Source organism: Thalia democratica, chromosome 7 (genome assembly GCF_965202585.1).
Source record: "Thalia democratica chromosome 7, ktThaDemo2.hap1.1, whole genome shotgun sequence".
NCBI lineage: Eukaryota > Metazoa > Chordata > Thaliacea > Salpida > Salpidae > Thalia > Thalia democratica.
The window spans coordinates 43,182,389-43,202,074 of record NC_139171.1 but is presented as its reverse complement, the minus strand read 5'-3'; the positions used below and the strand labels follow the sequence as shown (position 1 = coordinate 43,202,074).

Here is a 19,686-nt window from a genome sequence, read left to right as displayed (position 1 = left end):
TTTTGTCATTTACGAAATTAGAATAATTTTTACGCAAATAAATTTTAAAGTTAAACCTTTAAAAATGTTTAAAAGTCTTTAAATTACAGTCTATTCTATACGCTACGTTGTTAGTTTAGCACAGACATTGTATAGTTGTTGACTAACCTATCACTATTTTAAATTCGGTTAGTTTCTAGTTTCAGCTTAAAAGCTTGCACAAATTTTTATACTTTTTACAATTAAATATTAACAAAAGGGTTGATCATACCAATTCGATATCCGACCACAAGCTTCCGTAGACTGAGACTGGTTTCGTCCTTTTAGGAATTTATTAGTTAGTCCCAACCCAAAAACTTACAGTTTTCAATCTAAAAACGGTTTATAATCCTTTGACATGAAGTAACTGGCATTTATCAGTGACGTCAGCATTGTCTTTTGCCGTGCAACGTTTAATACATTGTCCACTAGGCAACAGATATTGTATGCTCGTAATAAACACAATCAACAAAACTTTTGTTAAACTTGAGCTCGTTTCACAGCATACAAAAGTCAAGGCTTCTACTCAGCAGACTTTCACCGATGTTTTTGTTGAATTAAGTATTAACTAACTATATACATCAAAAATAAAAACCAATATAAGCAATAAACAAAACAAATTGTTCTGTAAAACGTATCATATCATATATTACAGTTTAAATACATAAAGAAGAAAAAAAAAAGTTACCTTTACTAGAAATCTGGAGAAGTAAATGAAAACTATAATAAAGTCAACGGACTTAAAGCTGGCTTTTCTGTAAAACATGAAAAGTAAACAATCTACAAAAGTGATAGTTTTTGAAAGTAAGAAAAAACTGTGATAGAGTTTTTACAAGCTTTTGCTCGTAATTATACCTTATTAAATTTAATTGTAACTGTTTTTTTAGTATTGTGTATTGAACGACAAAAATACGCCCAAAAATTTTAGTCCAAGGACCTGGTGTATGAAAAAACCTTTTAGTTATGGAGTCGTACACCAGAACAGTTTAATTTCATGTCCAGGATAGACTTTTAATTCTCTTTTTAAACAGTTTTTTTGTTGTTGTTTTGTTTGTGATCATTTTATTCAATTTTTTTTTAATAAAGTAAATCTAAAAAATAAATTTTATCAATATAAGTCTTAATTTAGTTGTATTTAAAACAAAAATGTAAATCAAGTGATGTTATTTCTCGTATACTATATAAAAATATGTAGTAAAAACAATATACGCAGTATTTCCTTTGTTGACCTGACATATGTTTCTATGAGTTAAACTAGTTAAAAAACTTTAACAGGCTTTTATAAAAAAAGTACTGCAATGAAATAATATAAGATAAGGTATTATTTTTCTACAGAACTCAATTGAAGCGTGTTAACTCGTTTAACACACAGTAACATATGTCAGTTCAATAAAGAAAAGTACTGCGTAAATTGTTTAAGTTATATATTCCAGCGAAGTTGATTCGCTAGGATCTTTTTTAGCAAAAAAAATAGCTGATTTTTAACTTTTACAAACCTAAGTATAAGTTTTTATCGAAATTTGAAATAACCCTTGTACTTGTTTTATTATTTCTAAGTTAAATTTTCTAAGTCATTATTAAATTCTAAGTACTTAAAACGAAAGTGTATTCTGTTTAATACAAAGTCAAAAGTAGAGGTAGACTTTTTTTTTTAATATTTAGAACCTGTCATTTACTAGAACTTAAATTTTTTTTTCCTTTTAGTCAATGGTAAATTATACTAAAGATTAAATTAGAAATATAATATGATAAACTTAACTATAAAAGTTAAGTGTCGAAAACCTATTATTTTTCTTTTTTCTTTGAAAATATGATGTATATAGACTAATTAAATTTACATTCTTCATACAAGTTTAAAACTTTTCAAAATTTAAAATTGCAAAAACAATTTCTCACGATTAATAGTAAAAACTTTTTTAGTAGTTTTTTTGATATCTTTTAAAAATTATTGTTTTACAGGTTTCCAAAAACACAAAAACTTTAGATTATTTAGCGATCACTAAATATTAAATGAAAGTATAAGTTGTTAGATTAATTTATATAACGTTACAACTCATAATAAGATAATTAAAATAGTTTGTATTGTGAGCCTATTATATAGGTTTAAATTTCTAATGAAAAAAAACTCATGACATTTATAGAAATTTAGAGGTGCAAAAAAACACTGAGAATAAAGTCAATAGACTTCAAGCTGTCTTTACTGTAATGAATAAAAAGTAAATATTTTGCGTGTAATAACCGTCTTAAAAAATTGTTGATTAGAGGAGACAAAGAACTTGATGGAGTTTGTATAAACTTCTGCTCCTAGTTATACTTAATTTAACTATAGTTAACTTATTATTCTAATTTAAAATGTTTATTTTTTAGTACTTATTTTGTTTATACTTACATTATTTCAACTGTTCATAATAAAGTTAATTTTAAAGAAATGTTTGTCAACTAAAGAACTAATTTAAGTCGTAGTTGAAAAATTTCGTATACCATATAAATTAAAGTGAAGGTTTTAAAGAAAATTACGTAGGCGAGACTTAATTACCCTCGGACTTGTTAAACAAATAAACATGTCTGTTTAATTATTAGAGACTTTTTTGCTCCAGGAATAAGTAGGATTTTATTAATTTTAAGATATCAAGACGGTCAATCGAAGTAACATACTTTTGCGGTTTGTTTTATGACATAACTGTTTTAATAGCTAGCTTATATATAAAAATCATGCTACTTCACTTAATATAACAAAATTATTTAGTTTCTACTAATGTTTGTTTGAATTCCATTATCTTAATAGGCCTATCCAAGTTGTAGAACAATTTGTATAAGTTATTAAGATGAAACTTAAAACTAACCTGCTATAAAACGTTAATACATTAGTCAGCAATAACACAACTTTTACGTCAGACTTACAATGTAGTTTTTAGACCGTAATATAAAGGTTTTGGTATCTGAATATTACAATTGTAAAGGTTTACGTTTTAAAATTTGCTTATGTTAAAACTATTATAGTCAAGTGAACTACAATAAGATCCAACTTAAATATAGTTATAACTTCTTACTTTAAAATTCTACAAGGAAGAGTTCAAAATATTGTAAAGTAACCGATTTAGTGAATTGTATATGATAAAGAAAAACGTCTCTTAAAGTAGATTGAAAAAACAAAAAGTATGAAGTAATGAAAAAAAAAAAGATTATGTGTAGGATGGAAAATAAAAAAATGAGATTATAAAAATAAATCAAAATCATATTTAGTTAATGCTAGAACTAAAATCAATTCTTAAAATATATTTTAAGAAAAACAGTAAAATCATTATGTTTTAAAGTAATTAAAAATTTAAGTTTTTTTATTATTTTAGCAACTTTTGTTTTTGCATGAAATCCAGGTTAAAAAGTAAAAACAAGATAAACAAGTAAAAAGCGTTAGAAACGATTAGGCTAGAAGTGATCGGGTTATAAGTGATCGGGTTAGCAATGATCTTGTTAGAAATGATCGGGTTAGAAGTGACCGGGTTAGAAGTGATCGGGTTAGAAATGATCGATTTAGAAATGATCGGCTTCCAAGAAAATACATATATAATGTAAGTATTTTTAAAAGTACGCACCAGCTTTAAGTACGCACTGAATTTTTGATTATTACTAGGTACAAAATAATGCACACCGCACATTTATCTGTTAAAATAAAATATTTAAAAAAAGTTGTAATACTAAATAGTTATAACTATCTACAGGTGGTATCAGAGACGAAGACAAACTCTTTAGAGCAAAGATAAAAAGTTGTAACTTCTGATGACATTTAAACTACTTTCGACACTTTAACTACATCATCATAACAACAAAGTAAATAAATCTAACTTTGATTGTAAACTATTTCAAAATAATAAATCTTATAGTTTTAGTTAATTTTGATTTGATAATAGAAATTTGATTTCTAAAACTGTTTTTGTTTGAAAGTTTTTATTAAGTTTATATAAAAAAAAAATAAAAATTAGATATTTTATACCTTTTAAGAATTCTGAAAAAATTGACTTTTATAGTTTGTTTTTTATACACTTGTGTTGTATCAGAAACTTTTATTAAACTGGTTATATCTCAGGGTTACCACACACTCAAGATTGACAGGATATATTGAAGTTTTTGGAAATGTAAGTATGACTCAATACAGCTCAGGATAACTCAGGATATTTTAAAGTTTTTTTTTACTCAAGATAGTTTTGTTTTATATAAAAGACTCAGGATATTTTTAGAATTTTTAAAAACTTTAGGACAGCTTTTTATTAGATTTTGAGTCAGTTGAAATTATAATTATCTTTTTGCCCAATTTTATTAAAGAACTCAATTTTTTTGGTTTTAAATTTATAGAAATCTTTTCAATTGTTTGTAAAACTTCATAATGACTTAGGACTGTTTTTTAATTACCTTAAGACACTTTTTTGTCTTAAATAGTAAAACCTTGATATCTTACTGTTAAATAATTTTTTATTGTTTAAAAAAAAAATATTGTAGTTTATAAAAGATAAATAAAAAATTATATTAAATTTAAAAATTAAAGCATTAAAAGTTCCCATCTCTATGAATAATTATTTTTTTAACATCTTTTTATAATCTTTGTTACATTTACATTTGTTTTTAACTATTTTACATTTTATAAAAACTGTAAAATATTAATAATTTAGTAGTGTACTTTTCATTTTTCGTTATTTTGTTTTTAGTAAATTTTTTAATTGAGATTTAAAACAAGTGGGGAATTTATCACTTTTAAGTATTATTTTCTTAAAAAGTATCGTTTAAAAAGTTTTACTGTTTATTAATTTAGCCTTTTAACATTAAGCTTTGTGTTATACATAAGATGCAAAAATTACAGTACTAAAAAATATTAAGTCGCGACTTTTAAGCAGCTGACCATATTTTATTTTCAGAATCACATAATAACACTGTTCATTATTACGCTGTTCTTATACTCTTCATTGTGCTGCATTACAGAAGGGTCAACTGAGATAATACTCACTGCAGGGTTTTGTGGTTGCTTCTTTGCCCAAAGAGGAATAAATGCCAATACAAAACATGATGCAATCATAGGTGCGCCAGCGAAATAAAACATACCAAAGTAAGAATTCGTTCGATCATAAATTGCACCTCCGATTGGAGGACCAATGCTACTAATTGATATTACGCCTAAAATGCATCCCCATGCAACAGCTAGCTCTTCTTCTCCAACGAGATCAAGAGTCATTACAGGTAACAAAATTTCAATACCGCCATCCATCACACCAAGAGAAATCGCAAACCACCACAAACCAGTGTCAGATGTAAAGTTTGGTTGTATAACATTGATCAATCCCAAACATACCGCACTGATTTGACTTAAATATAAACGGTTGATTTTTTCACTATTAGCAATCATCCCAACAAAAAGTCGACTGAATGTAGATACAATGCCCATCCATTGCAACAAGTTACTTCCAAATTGACGTGAGTATCCATAGCTTGTAGATAATTTTACCATATAAACCCAAGGTATTAGGTAACCCATTTTTACCAAGCCAATAGCAAACATCCAAACAATGAAAGCCTTGTTTTTCCACAACGATAGTTCAGTAATCAGTTTTGTTGCTTGCGGTGATGTTCGTGCTGTTTTGTCGCCTTTTTTTACAATTGGTCTGTTATAAAAAAGAATTTTATTAGTAGAGTTAATTTCTTAAAGTCTTAATTAGTTTACTTTGACCATTGGTTTAAGATTAGTTACTTAAACTAACACGTATGTCCATGCTCCAAAAGATGAAGTAAATATTAGTAAAGCAATAATTTTTAGTATGCTTCTCCAATTCATTTCATGCGTTTCATGGAGATAATCATATATTTTACCAACAAAAAGCGTCCCTAATGAGCTACCTGCTAAAACTATTCCACTTGCTATTGCATGCCGTTTTCTGTTACAAAAGTTGTACTTGACTAACAATAGTGTATAATTATTTAGAGCTAAAAGTTTACTTTATGAAAATAAAAGATAACTTATGTATGTCGAAATGTTTAGTTTATTTAGAGGTGTTAGCATTTTTTACGCAAACCTGAAAACAAAGTAGGTTATTTTAACATTTTTCATACATTTATTGTTTTTTAGTAAAAATTAAGATTAAAATTGTGATTTGGGCTTTAAACTCTAAGTTATTATCATAGTTTAAATAAATTTATGTACATAAGTAGAGTTGTTATGGATAAAAAGCAAATTTTATAAATAGTAAGTGGTTGCCGGTTTAATCATCTTTTGTTACTCATAAATTAAAAATTAGGGAAGTCAAAATATTTTTGATACAACTTAATAAACTTATAAGTTTATCATAACTATACATCAACATTTCCTAAATTTATTTTTAATAAACATTTTCAAAAAAAAACACACTTTTTTAAATATTATAATAAAAATTTATTATTAATAAAACGTTGTAATTTTCATTGAATATTGTTTAGTTTTTAGGATAACTCAAGATCATGAAACACAAATAAACCTTTTCTTATAAATTAATATTAGTAAAGTCGTAATTAAAATAAAATTTTATAAAGCATGAAAAACTTTGCAAGTTTTATAACTAGAAAATCTATTTAATACGGCTATGTGATAAAAAATGCTGTTGAATTGTCTTTTACAAGAAAAAAGTGTTTCTAAAGTTAAATAGTTTTTTTATTTCAAAATTTCTTAAATATTACAAGTTTTAATTAAAACCATGTTTTAGTACAAATTTTATAAGCAAAGTTATAAATATGCAATTTTTTTTACAATAGCTAAAAAGTGTACACAGCATATTCTAAAAAAAAAAACAGTTTTTGTTCTTTTTAATAATTCTACATTAAAACTTTCAAGTCTGAAATAAACAGTTTCACTTCGTTAATTTCATCAAAATATTTGAAAATAGTTATGTTATGAATTTTCATTAAAAAAAATTTTTTACCTAAAGTATTGGCTGACAATTACTGCTGCTTGGGTGTAACAAAGTGAAGAACCAATACCAAAACCCAAACCAAACGTCAAATACATGAATGAAAAGTTTGTTACAAGTGAGGTAAGCAAGACACTTAGAGAGGATATAATGATTCCTACAAGTGTCACTGCCCGACAATTGTATCTCGCACCAAGATAACCACTTACAGGAGCAAATATTAACACCGTTCCAAATGACATTGATCCAACCCATGCTGTAAAGTAAAAGTTATATTATTTTATTGAATTTCATAAAATCTAAATTAACTATCGCTTTTTATATATTCCAAAAATAAATTCTAAGATGTACTTATTTTTTTTCTTTTTAGTATTTTTCTTTACTGTCGTACTTACTGTTTAGAAAACAAAAATTTTAATAGAGACGTTTATGTATGATCAACAAAATAAGTACCTTTAACTTTATTATCTAAAGCACTTAAACTTTACAGATTGAAACCCTTAGAAAATTTCTAACTTTTTAATACTAAAATTACTGATTATGTTTGGTCATATAAGTTTTTTACTAGAACGCATAATTTAAGGTTTTAATTTTTTATCAACGATAAATACGTTTTTTAGTAGTTTACAAAACTGCAATAACTTTACTTTTTTCAAACTTAACCTTAAAAAAAAATTAAATAAAAGATATCGTTTAATACTAAGTACAACTATAATTGAATGATCAAAATTAAAAAAAAAACATTTATAATTTTCTACTTAGTTCAAACTTTTCTTCAATTATTTTACAAACATATTATCAATGTATTTACAAACAATTGTAGGGTTTCAAAGTATTAAAATAATTTATAATGCTAGTTTTGTTTTTCTAACTTTTACACTCATTTGTTTTCAATTTATTTTGTGGAGAACTCACTTAAGTAATACTATCTTCATTACAAACAAACCTAGTTTAAATTCAGATTCATTAAACTCTTTTGTTAAGTCAAAAACAAGAATTCCGTAGCAATTCATCATGCCTATATGAACTAGGTTTATATAAAATGCAGAAAAACAAATTATCCAACCCCAACCACCGTCTGAACCAAAAAACTCATCTTCGTCATCTTCATCATCAGCAAACACGACGTCATTGTTTTTTTCTTTTTCACCACTTACTGATGTGGTTTCGTAATTAGTGTTTATAATTTCATCCAATATATCGTGGTTACTATTATGAGATCTTGTTGATGAAAGGTCGAAAGCCACCTTAACAAATACAAATATAAGTTTAATTGAAAAAAGCATGCAATTAACAGTTGATCGAGTACATAAATACAGTATAGCATAAATACATTTGTAGGAAAATCATGAGTGTGCGAGTAATTACAAAGAAAAGATTTATTCAGTCTTAATGAGAGCGAATAACTCTTTTCAGCTATATATTCTGGAAGCCTTATGCATTCAATCACTAAAGCCAGTTTATGTAAGCAGAAAATGTTCGTATATCAGACTAACATTTTATCTTTATATTAAGTACCTCTATAGTAGTTTTTTAATATTTTTAAAACGTAGTTTTATTTACTATTATTAGTTTTAATCCTTGGTTCATTTTAGTTTGATTTTAATCTAACAAGTTTTATTAGTACATGCAACAAAGTTGTTTAACTTCAGCATTTAGTTAATTTTTAATTCTATACTTGATTATTACGTAAATTTACATTTTTAAACTATGACATTCAAACTACAATGTAATTTTACTTTTGTTTCACATCAGTTTTATTTAGTAAGATACAATTTTGGATAAGCTTTACTTAAAAGTACTTGAATAAATAAAAATTCTTAAATGTAAATGTTATACCAAGCAAATCTTTGCATCAGTTTAATTTTTTACGGTCGTTGTAGTAATAGAAATATATTTATGTAGAAAAAAATACATTGTTGATTCTTTACATTTTCTATGAAAATTATAATCTTTTATTTTAAGTTTCAACTTTTACGAACACCTAAAAAAACTGGCAAAATAATAATCTGTTTTATATAATAGTGCAAAACCTCACTGAAAATAACAGCAAACTTTTTTTAAAGAGCTGAAAATTCTTATATATTTTAGGAAAATTAGAAACCACGTTTTTACCATAAGAAAACTAACTAAACTATAACAGAAAATTTATACACAATTCACTCATTTTGATTTTTAGAAAGGTTTATTTATGAATTTCGTTTACCACATCGTTAGAATAAAGTTGCTAAAAACTGATAAAAGAAGGATATAAATTTAGTTATGTATAACTATTTTTAATTATCTAGCTGAAAATAGTTATGTCATACAGAGTCAAATTTAAAAACCTGTGTAAAGGTTTAAATTAGATTTAAGTTATACTGTACCAGGGACGTAGCTAGCTCAAAAAAGTTACGAATCTTCAAAAATCAAAACATCTGAAATGAAGCGTGATAACGTCCTAGCGGGAACACAGCAATTTTAAACTACCTCTAATGATATTGAATTTAATATGAAAATATGCAGTTATGTTAATACTTCAAAAATGGAATTTTTAAGTATGGGTGATAACTTTATACAAGGCAATTTGTTTTGCTCCACATCCCCTATGACTTTTATTTTACTTTATGTGTTGCCACTTGTGTAAACCCATAAATCTTTCATTGAAAATAAGTATAAAAAAATTACAATTTAACTTAAAAATGTTTATATTGTTTTCAAAATCAAACATTTAACGTAGTCAATAGAAACAACATTAAATTATGCAAATTTTTGTAACATAAAATTGCATGATGTTAACTTTTTAAGTAAAAGCTACAGCTTCCATTAGAATCAATTTTGCAATGCAGCTTTTTGACAAATTAAATCTTTAACGCGCTAAATGTATACAATTTAAATGTATTTAATTTTTTAAATTTTTACGACACTAAAAATGCTAAAGAGTATATATATGTCAAAATTCTAAAAGCAAAGAAATTATTTTCCGCACATAGGTATACGTTTCTGCAGACCAAGCTACGTGCCTGTTACTACGTATAACTACTTATTAATGTTACTATCTATTATTACGTGCCTGTTAGCTACGTGTACTCAAGAGAAATTTTACTTGTTCAATCTATCATTATTCTATTCATCATTAATTCTATCTTAAAATAACTTCAAATCAGTACAGTAACTGTACTGATGTGAAGTTATTTTTAAGATAGAATTAATGATGAACAGAATAATGATAGAATGAACAAGTAAAATTTCTTCAGCCTTAAATGTTTTCATTCTCACAATTCTATCTCAAAAATACTTCAAATTCGTAAAGTATAACTTAATTCTAATTTAAACCTTAACACAAATTTTTACATTTGACTTTTAATGAGAAATTAATAAATAAACCTTCTAATTTTCAAAATGATAGATTTGTATATAAACTTTCTAATAAAAAGCAGTACCAAAACAAAACTTTTTTCAAATTATAATAAGCTCATACTCATAAAACAAAATATATAAAAATACTAAAAAAAAGAATACTAAAAAATAACAAAAGTATCTATTTTAAAATCTTCAATATTAGACAAAACATTTCTATATTTTATCCATTAATAAATAAAAAACTCACCACAAAAAAAAGGAAAAACCACACATAATAATAGTTAAAAAATGCAGTTTTATAATGCACTTTTTTTGAGTTTGTTTTTAGTTATTAGAAAGTTATAGATAATTACCTGATGTATTGTTGAGACAGAACGTCTTTCTTTTTTCTTCTCATCAAAAAATATACCGCCTATAGCTTTTCTAGAAAGACTGTGCTTATGCAAAACTTCAGGTGGTGGTTTATTTTTTTCCATTGTGTTTCTACTTTCTACATTTTCTTACCAGCATAGATATAAAGCAATACCGAATAAAATAGTTAATTACTTTTTGTTTCAAATACTAATGACGTTCTCCTTAGCAACAGTTTAGTCAAATAAAATTCAAAATTAATCAATTTTATTACCACTGCGACTTACATGATAGAATTATTCGTTTTTATAATCTATAATTTCATTAATAACGCCCTCTGATCCAAGGGTCGACAAACTGCGGCCAACGGGCCAAGTACGGTCTGCCAAAAAAATGTCTGTGTTAAACAACGATTCTTTAGCTTGAAAACGGCATGCACAAGAATAAGCATAGTTATTATATATTAATATCAACTCAAATTTTTAAACTTTATTGTCATCATTCGTTTGAAATGATTTAAACGAGATCCTCAGTTGAATAACAAAATCTTATTTAAGTAGAATCATTGTTTATATTTATATTTGTTCATGTGCTCTCAATCTTATTTTTGATAAACTGTATGGTTTATTTCAAAATAGTTCAACTTAAAATTTGCATCTTTATGTTTTAAGTATGCATTTAAAATTTCGAATTCCCGCAAAATATTTTCGCTTCTAAATTTTTCCTGTCAGTAGTAAAAGTCTGCTTAAACCTGTTTTGATACAAATTGTGCTAAAAGATTATTATTTTGAGGGACTTAATAAATAAAATAAAGTTTTTGAAAACTAAAATAACCAAAAAATCAAAATTAAAGTATTTTAAAGTTCTCGAAACTCTTTGTGGGTACAAACCAAACAAAATGTTTTAAACCTAGATACCAAGTTCAAGTTTAAAACAGGTTTCGGTAGCTTTTTTGTAAAAAACGTACGAAATTTAATGAAAACTTTCTTTGCAGGTCTCACGCAAATTAAAAACTCATTTTCTAGCCATAATGCTATTGATAAAGTTTAATCTTTGATAGAAAAGTCTTTATGTAAAGAAACAAACTTAAAATAGACAACACAGTATACTCATAAGCAAAAAAAAGCATTTTTTTTATTTTTATTTAAAAACGTTTGCTTTTCAGCATTAGGTAAAAAGCACCTTGCCGGCTAGAAAATTTTGTTTGGTAAGCCATATTTGGCCTGCTGGCTGCAATTTGTCGATTCCTAATTTACAGCTTTTTTAAAAATCAAGTTTATTATTCCTAAGTAAAAAACAAATTACAGCAAGCACGAAGTTTGGTACGTTGCTGCAAATTTTTTTTTAATCAAATATTTTTTTGTGAAAATACACGTTTTTATTTTAATTACTTTGGTTCGAAAAACTTTATTTTTTTTAGTTTTCGTACGCATTTAAACTTAGTTTAGCGATGCTTAGAAATAATTTTAAAATGTATAAAAGTTTACAATATTCTTAAGTACTTTTAGTGTACGTCAATGTAAACATTTTTTTTTACTTTTAAATTTTTTATCTTAAAGCTTTTCTTAATAATAAAGCATTACATAACAAAATCTAAACAAATTCTTCCAATTTTATTAAATGATAGACCAAAAGTTAAAGTATACAAAGAGAGAGGTTGCAGTTATACTAATTAGCAAACTAGATTGAGTAAAGTTAATAACAGATTAAGTCTATATTAAGTCTATACTTTATTTAAATGGCAACAATACCAATTTTAGCATATTGTTTGTAGAATTGAAACGAAATGTTTAGTTATTACAAATCTATGTTTAAAAAATAGTATCAATCCAAGCAGAAATATGTAGTAAAACATAGTTTCGTTAACTTTAGCAAACACAATGTAAGACTCAAGTATGGCTTTCAAAAATATATATTTAGTAAGTAAGTGTAAGGTATCAAAAACCATGAAAGTCAAGGATTTTATTAATATAGGGAAAACATCATCTTTTTTTTTTTTGACAAATCAGTTAGTTTTGAACAAATTTTAGGAGTTTAAAAATTATTTTAGAGAAAGCAGTAATTTTTAAGGTTTATCTAGCATCTATTGAATATATCACATTTTTTTATTTAGTTTAAATTAAAACATACTTGTAAATTTAGATTCTTCTTAAGATATAAAAAGTGTTTCTTTATTTTACAAGCTTGTCTAACTTTTAGATTTTTACTCAGATAAATTTTTCAGCTAAACAAATTAGTTAATTATCCACAGCTTTGCATAGTTTTTGCTTTTTTGTATTTATTTTTTCTCCAAAATATGCTTAAAAACACAATGTTTAACGATAAAGGATATTTACAAAAGACTTTTTTAAGTTATTTTACTGCTAAATCACTATTATTTACCTAAACTTCGATGCACATTTCTTATGCATAAATTCATACAGCAATATTTAAACTCATTTTCATGTTGATAGTTAGCTTGTTGTAGTTATGTTTAGTACAACTTTTAACAACACATATTTCATTATTATTTATTTTTAAGTACTTTCAACTAATGCTTATCAAAACAGTTTTTGAAATTGACGTATTTTCATAAATTTTTTATAGAAAAAAAACTATGTACAGTTCTTTTTCACTTATCCGGACATGTTGGGCAAGACTTTTTTGTAAACAGGTCCGGGTAAGCATTTTTCCAGATAAGTATAAAAAATCTTTTTTCTTTAATAGTATAAATATTGTATACTATGCAATGAAAAACAAAAAATAAAAGCGTTATATTAAAATCAAGTATTGATTATGAGTAATAGATAATATAATGATAAATAATAAAGGCTAAGTTTCAGGTTAATTTAGTTTATTATTTTTTCTATAGTATTTTTTCTATATCTGCAACAAAATACGTTTTTTAAGGGTCAAGCAAGTAAAATTCATCAATTGTAATTCCACTTATCCTAGTATTTAATTTTTTAAAAACATTATCTTCTCATTAGAAAAAAAAAGATTAAATTTATATTTAAAAACAATAATCAAAATGAAAAATTTGTAAACCTATCTTTCTAAATTAAAAAAAAATAATTTAAACAATAAAAAAGACATAAAAAAAAACAAAAAAAGTTGACTAAAATTAAATTCAATTAAAAAAAACATTTCACGCCTAACAAACTAAAGAATAGACGTTTGTTTTAGAGTTTTTTAACATTTTTTAGCAGAAAACTCATGGAACTAAATAATTCTAATTTGAAATTTTTTTACAGCATGAAAGCTTAAATATTTGTATCACACAAAAAGGTTTGTGTTTAAAATTGAAGTTTTTTTGCATTCTTTTCACGACCAAAACTGTCCAGATAAGTGAGCGTCCGGGTAAGTGAATTTCGGATAAGTGAATAAGCACTGTACTATATAAAAATTTTATAACTACGAATGTTTTTAAAAGGAAACTTTTCATTTAAAATTAGCACAATAAAAAGTTTAGAAAAACTATTTTTGAATGATTTTACTCCTCAAAGTGTTTCATTTTGAACTAGAAAACTTTTGAATATATCGCATATTGTTTCTATTTTTACAACATTAGAAAAACCGTAGCTTTACAACTTATTTTTTCTTTAAATTTTAAATAAATGTTCACGTCTGCTATCAGCTTGTTTTAAAAATTATAATTTGTTTTTGATTTAAATAAGATTTTTAGCTAAACTATTTCAATCGGAACTATTTGACTAAGTAATTTGTTTACATATCATTCAATATTTTTCTCTATCATCAAAAGAAGTTATTACTCTTTTTGATTAGTACTTCGTTTTTGGTTTCTTATGTATAAAAGATTTCGTTATACATGTTAGCTTTACTATGCAAGGCTAAATTTTCACACTGTCAACAATAACAGGGCCTGGGTTTATATTTAAATTATTTTATTAAAAGTTAAAGAGTTAGTGTACTTAATAAGATGTTGCATTCTGTTTTACTGATAATTTCAAATTATTTAAACTTAAACATGGTTATGTACTTGAGAAAATTTAGACAGTTATGTAATTTTTTAAAGTGTATTATTAAAAGCTACTACTAAAAATACATTATTATTGAACAAAATGTTGTCCAACCCAACTGAAAAAAGTCTAGACATGCCCCTGCATTAGGACTTTAGAAAAGTGTAGTTATTTTAAAACTTCCTTTTATAAGTAAAAATTTAATAACTTAAAAAAAGAAAGTAAAACAATTGATCAGAACAACTTATTATGCAGCAAATCTAAGAGTTATCTTCACGTCAAAACCACTAATAACATCAGGTGTTTAAGACGAGATATCTAACTTAAGTAAAAGTATGGTAGTTTATCAAATCAGCTACTTTTTTTAATCAAGCTATGTCGTGTTGACAACAAAACAACTAACAAAAAGGATAAAAGAGCATGTCAAAAAATATAGAGAGTTTCTGCTTTTCAGAAAACAAGGATTATATCCAGTTAAAGTTCTAAATACTTCAAAGTGTTCGTCTAGTGCAGAAAATTTACTAAATAAAACCCTACATGGGCAAATGATTAACATTAATAAAAAGTTAAAATAATAAAAAGCTGTAATGATATTTTCCATTTAATAGATTTGAAGCTATTTGTATTTAATTTCTATATAAACAAAAAGATTTTAATTATACTGTTTTTTTGTTTTCGTGATACCTTATACTTTATAAATAGTGTTATTATCTTTATCTAAATGTACAGTTTTACTATAGGTTAATTATTTGTAAGTAAGTTCAGTTTGTTTTAACTATTGATACCTTTTTTTGACTTTATTACTATTTTTATTACCTTGTTACTATATAAGTATCTACAACAACAGAAGTTAAGTATACTAAAAATATCAAACGAAGTGCATGAGCATCCTTCTAGAAGGTTACTATAATTAAGCTAAAATACAATTATTCTTCTTAAAGCTTTTAAAACTCTTAATCTTATTTTTGGCTTTTAAGAAATTAAAAACAACAATTATAACTACTGTAGTTAATTTTACTAGAAATAAAATAACTATAATAAAGAGTCAATTAAAAATTAACAAAAAACTATTTTCAAAAACAATACTTACAACAATGAACATCACTTCAAAAAAATATTTTGGTTGTAAGGCAGAAGCTCCAAAAACTACAAAAAAGGTTGGGTAGGCTGTAGTCGTAAGGTTTTGGACTTTTTTTCATTCAACATAATATGCAAATGAGGTAAAGAGTAGCGCAGCAGTATATCAATAACATTTAAACCCTTATCTAAAACCAAATAAACCGAAAGTTTTTAATCTATACCTTACCACTAATCACCTAATCACCATAACATATAACAAATTTATCAAAAAAAAAAATCAAATCAAACTTAAAATAAAGATATGTGAAATTTTAGCTAATTAGAAACGCCCAGAATTTGCAGAAGATAGAAAGGAGTTTGATTTTTCAGCTTGTATAAGAGCAAAACTACAAACAATATTCACTAAAAAATTTTCATTATAACACCTTCATCAATTTAACCACGGCTCCTTTGTTTGAATATTTCTCAATAAAATTTTTTTCTGAACATTTTACATCCTTTTAAGAACTATCTCTGCCGCAGATTCACTTTCTACCAGGGTTGCCAAAAGTTTTTGAGAAATCTCTTCCAGGTTTTCTGAATTTCTTCCAGGTTTTCAAAATTACAATTTCATGGGTCGATTTTAGTATTAAATTAAGTCTAAGATAAAAAAATGTCTTAAGTATTATAACGACTTTGAAAAGATAATGTAAAACTATTTTAAGCTTGTATATTAATAAATAAAAAAATCAAGGTAACGAAAAGAAAAATATTTTTATGATAATTTTTTTATGTCAAATCGAAATTTTCTTACTAAACGTGTAGAAAGTGTTTAAAATTCTAGATTTTAAGTGGTTTTTGTTCAAAAATTATTTTTATTTTCAAAATTTCTCAAAATTTTTTTTTGTAAATTGTCAAATTACAGGTTTTTTAGTAACCCTGTCTCAATGTCCTTTGAAAAAAAATGATACTGTTGTTATTCAGCTACTTTATAAAACTTTTGTTTTTATCTGAAGCATTAAGTTAGTTTACTGAACGACAGAAAAAACGCTCAAAATGTTTGGTTCTAGGACCCGGTGCAAGAATCTTTCGGTTATCGAGTCGTATACCACGGATATCTTTTAAAGTCTTGTCAAGGACAAAGAGAGAAAGTGTCGATGAAAATTTAAAATTTCTGCCTGTAGATTTAGCTCCTTTTTGATACGCCCAATAAACAACATGCAAGTTACAGCTACTAATATTGAATAACTCTCTATATTCACGTTCTTTACTAAAATTATAAGTCCATTAAAGTTAACTTTATTGCACAATAAATACATTGTTCATAATTTTTTTATATATATATTGTTAAAAATTGGTACATCATAAAGCAAAAAAGTATATTTTGTAGTGCTTTTTATCATAGTTTAAGTCTTATTAAGTGTATTTTAATACAGTTTTAATTATCCAGTCTAATGAAATACTTTATTTTTTAATTTTGTCAAATTAATAGTGCTTTAGAAATTGAATAAAATGTTTTGAAGTTTGTTTATTTGAAGTGTTGTTAATTGTTAAAAAGACAAGGTGTATTTAAAGTATGACTTTAACATTTACACTAAAATAAAACTTTAATTAGTTTATTATTTTTTCAATTACACAAGGTTAAGATTAAGAAAAACAGCTATAGGTATTATAATTTTGAACACTTATTAAAAGATAAGCTAATATAGTTAGTTGTTGATCATAGGGTCATAACACTTTAGAACTGCTGGCAGCTTACACTGATCATTATCGTGATTTTCGATAAGTACACTTTAATCAAATTCATGTTTTTATTATAATTAGTCTTAATAATCTAAACGAACTTATACTTTTTTGAATATCACGTTTGGTCTGAACTTTATTGTATATCAGTGATAATAGTTTTATTTACTACATCATTACTGAAAACAAAAAAGTAATTAAAATTTAGATATTTTAATAACAAAAGAACTCGTGAGAAAAGTAAACGTTTGACGAGCTTAACATAGCTTATTGACTTATTACTATCTAAAGTGTTTAATACGACCTATAAACTTAATTGATTTTATTTCTTCTTAACAAATTATAATCACTTAAAATTTGACATTTCCAAGTAATTTAGTAAACATTAGAGGCTGTTAATTTAAGTTGACTGCTTTGTTTCAATTAAATAGTTTTAAGTAACTTAAATTATTATACTCTTTTTGTACGTGACACTTCTAACTTGTTGTACCTACAAGACATGCTTTAAACCAGTGCTTCTGAACCTTTTTCTAGTGGCGGAACCCTTTTCCAAAGTTCAACTTTTCCGCGGAACCCCTAATTTAACTTTACACAAAGTGTTTAATATAAAATTTCCTGCAAAAAACAAAAGAATTTCAGTGAAAAATGAATTTTTTAGCAAAACTATATCATTGTTAGAATTCATACCAATTGTAATAGTATAAAGTCGAGTCAAACTCAAAGTGTGCCAGAGGCAACAGATATTTTATAATTCTATAGTAAATAAACGAAAACAAATATGATTAATCGCAACGTTATAAAAATCTTTCCTCGCATAACAAAAAAAAAATGAGAGCTACAAACAATAACGAAATAAACATGAACCTAATCGAATTCACAGATTACTGTAATAAACGGGTAAGATACCTAACGAAAAATAAATAAAATGTATTTAGTGCGAAACTTGAACTTGTCTCTTAGCAACAAGCACGTCAATGCGCGACTGGATTTTGGATAGACTGAGACGGAGACAGGCAAATAAGGTTGGAGTCAGCATACAGTTCCTTTGCTTCGTATAAATTTTTGTTACATGCGAAAAGCCGGACTCGGAAAGATAAGTTGTGGTGAATGGTAAAATAAATTTTACTGCACGTTTTGCTAATACGGGGTACTCATATCCAAAAATCTAAAAGCTCCTTCCCTTTGAAACTCAATTTTAAATTGCTTTCTTCAGATAGTTGCAGCAATTCGTTTTCTGTATCTGCAGGAATATTCACTTCTTCTGAAGCAATACCACACATAAAAGGATTCAAAATCCATAAATTTCCGATGCGAACATCTTCAGGAAAATAATATTAAAACTTTATAGACAAAAGATCAAGGTGGTTATATATTTCGTCAGAGAAGTTGAATTCTATGCATATCCATGGACCTCATTAAACCGGTGAAACATCGCAAAATTACCATTCCTCACCTTTTTCTTCTTTTTAAAATAGTCTTACTTTTTAGACTTACTGTCTTTATGGAATGTATCTAGGTGCCTTCTGAATTTTGCTGGTGCTAATAATAAATTTGCCAACACTTTGTTACAACCAACCTCAACACCTTTCTGTTCTCCTCCACTTTCAATCACCACAAAACCATACTGCAGATACTCATCATTAAACTTTCTAGTTTTACCTTTAGATGAACTACAACCAACATCTTCACTATCGTCATACTTTCTTTTTTTAAATCTATCCATGCTAAAATAGTATGTAAAATAAAGTCTGAAAAAAGTAAAACATTCCATTTGGTTATTTCAAAATAAGAATACTTCTGATACTGATTATAAAACTTAAAATATCGAATTTTTAAAAGTTAGTTTTGACCAAGGAAGAAAAAGTAAACCTTAAAACAACGTAAAAGTTCATTAACACATTTTTAAATTTCCAAGAAGATTGACTTTGAAAAATGTACGGTCCAAAATTTTAAAGGCGTGGCCACAACTTTTAAAAATAATAGTATAAATAAGAGTAAGTCTAAAAAACTATTTCAAATTCAATTTCTGGTCAAATTTTATATGCCTGGCTATATTTTTTTAAATTACAGTAGCATATTTTAAGTAAAAAATAAGCTTTTATACATATTTATATTTAAATCAATCTAATAGACATCTTTTAAAACATTTTTACAGCATTTGAAACAGTATAATATACCAGAAATAAGTTTCTGATAAAGATTTTTTATTTAGTTTTATTGTGTAAACATTTAGAATTTGTTTTGATTGCACCTACATTGTTTGCTTTAGTGATAATACCAGTAATTTCATT

General features: G+C 25.7%; 1 protein-coding gene across 1 annotated transcript; it reads right to left on the bottom strand.

Annotated features, from left to right (window-relative positions):
• Positions 1–4,927: 4,927 nt before the first annotated feature.
• On the bottom strand, positions 4,928–19,118 carry LOC145841380 (monocarboxylate transporter 10-like). The gene is made up of 5 exons (XM_082948742.1): positions 18,972–19,118; positions 7,888–8,188; positions 6,954–7,197; positions 5,763–5,936; positions 4,928–5,666 (listed from the first exon to the last, which is right to left on the bottom strand). Exons 1-5 carry the CDS (start codon positions 19,116–19,118, stop codon positions 4,928–4,930), a joined length of 1,605 nt encoding a protein of 534 aa, XP_082804868.1.
• Positions 19,119–19,686: the final 568 nt, after the last annotated feature.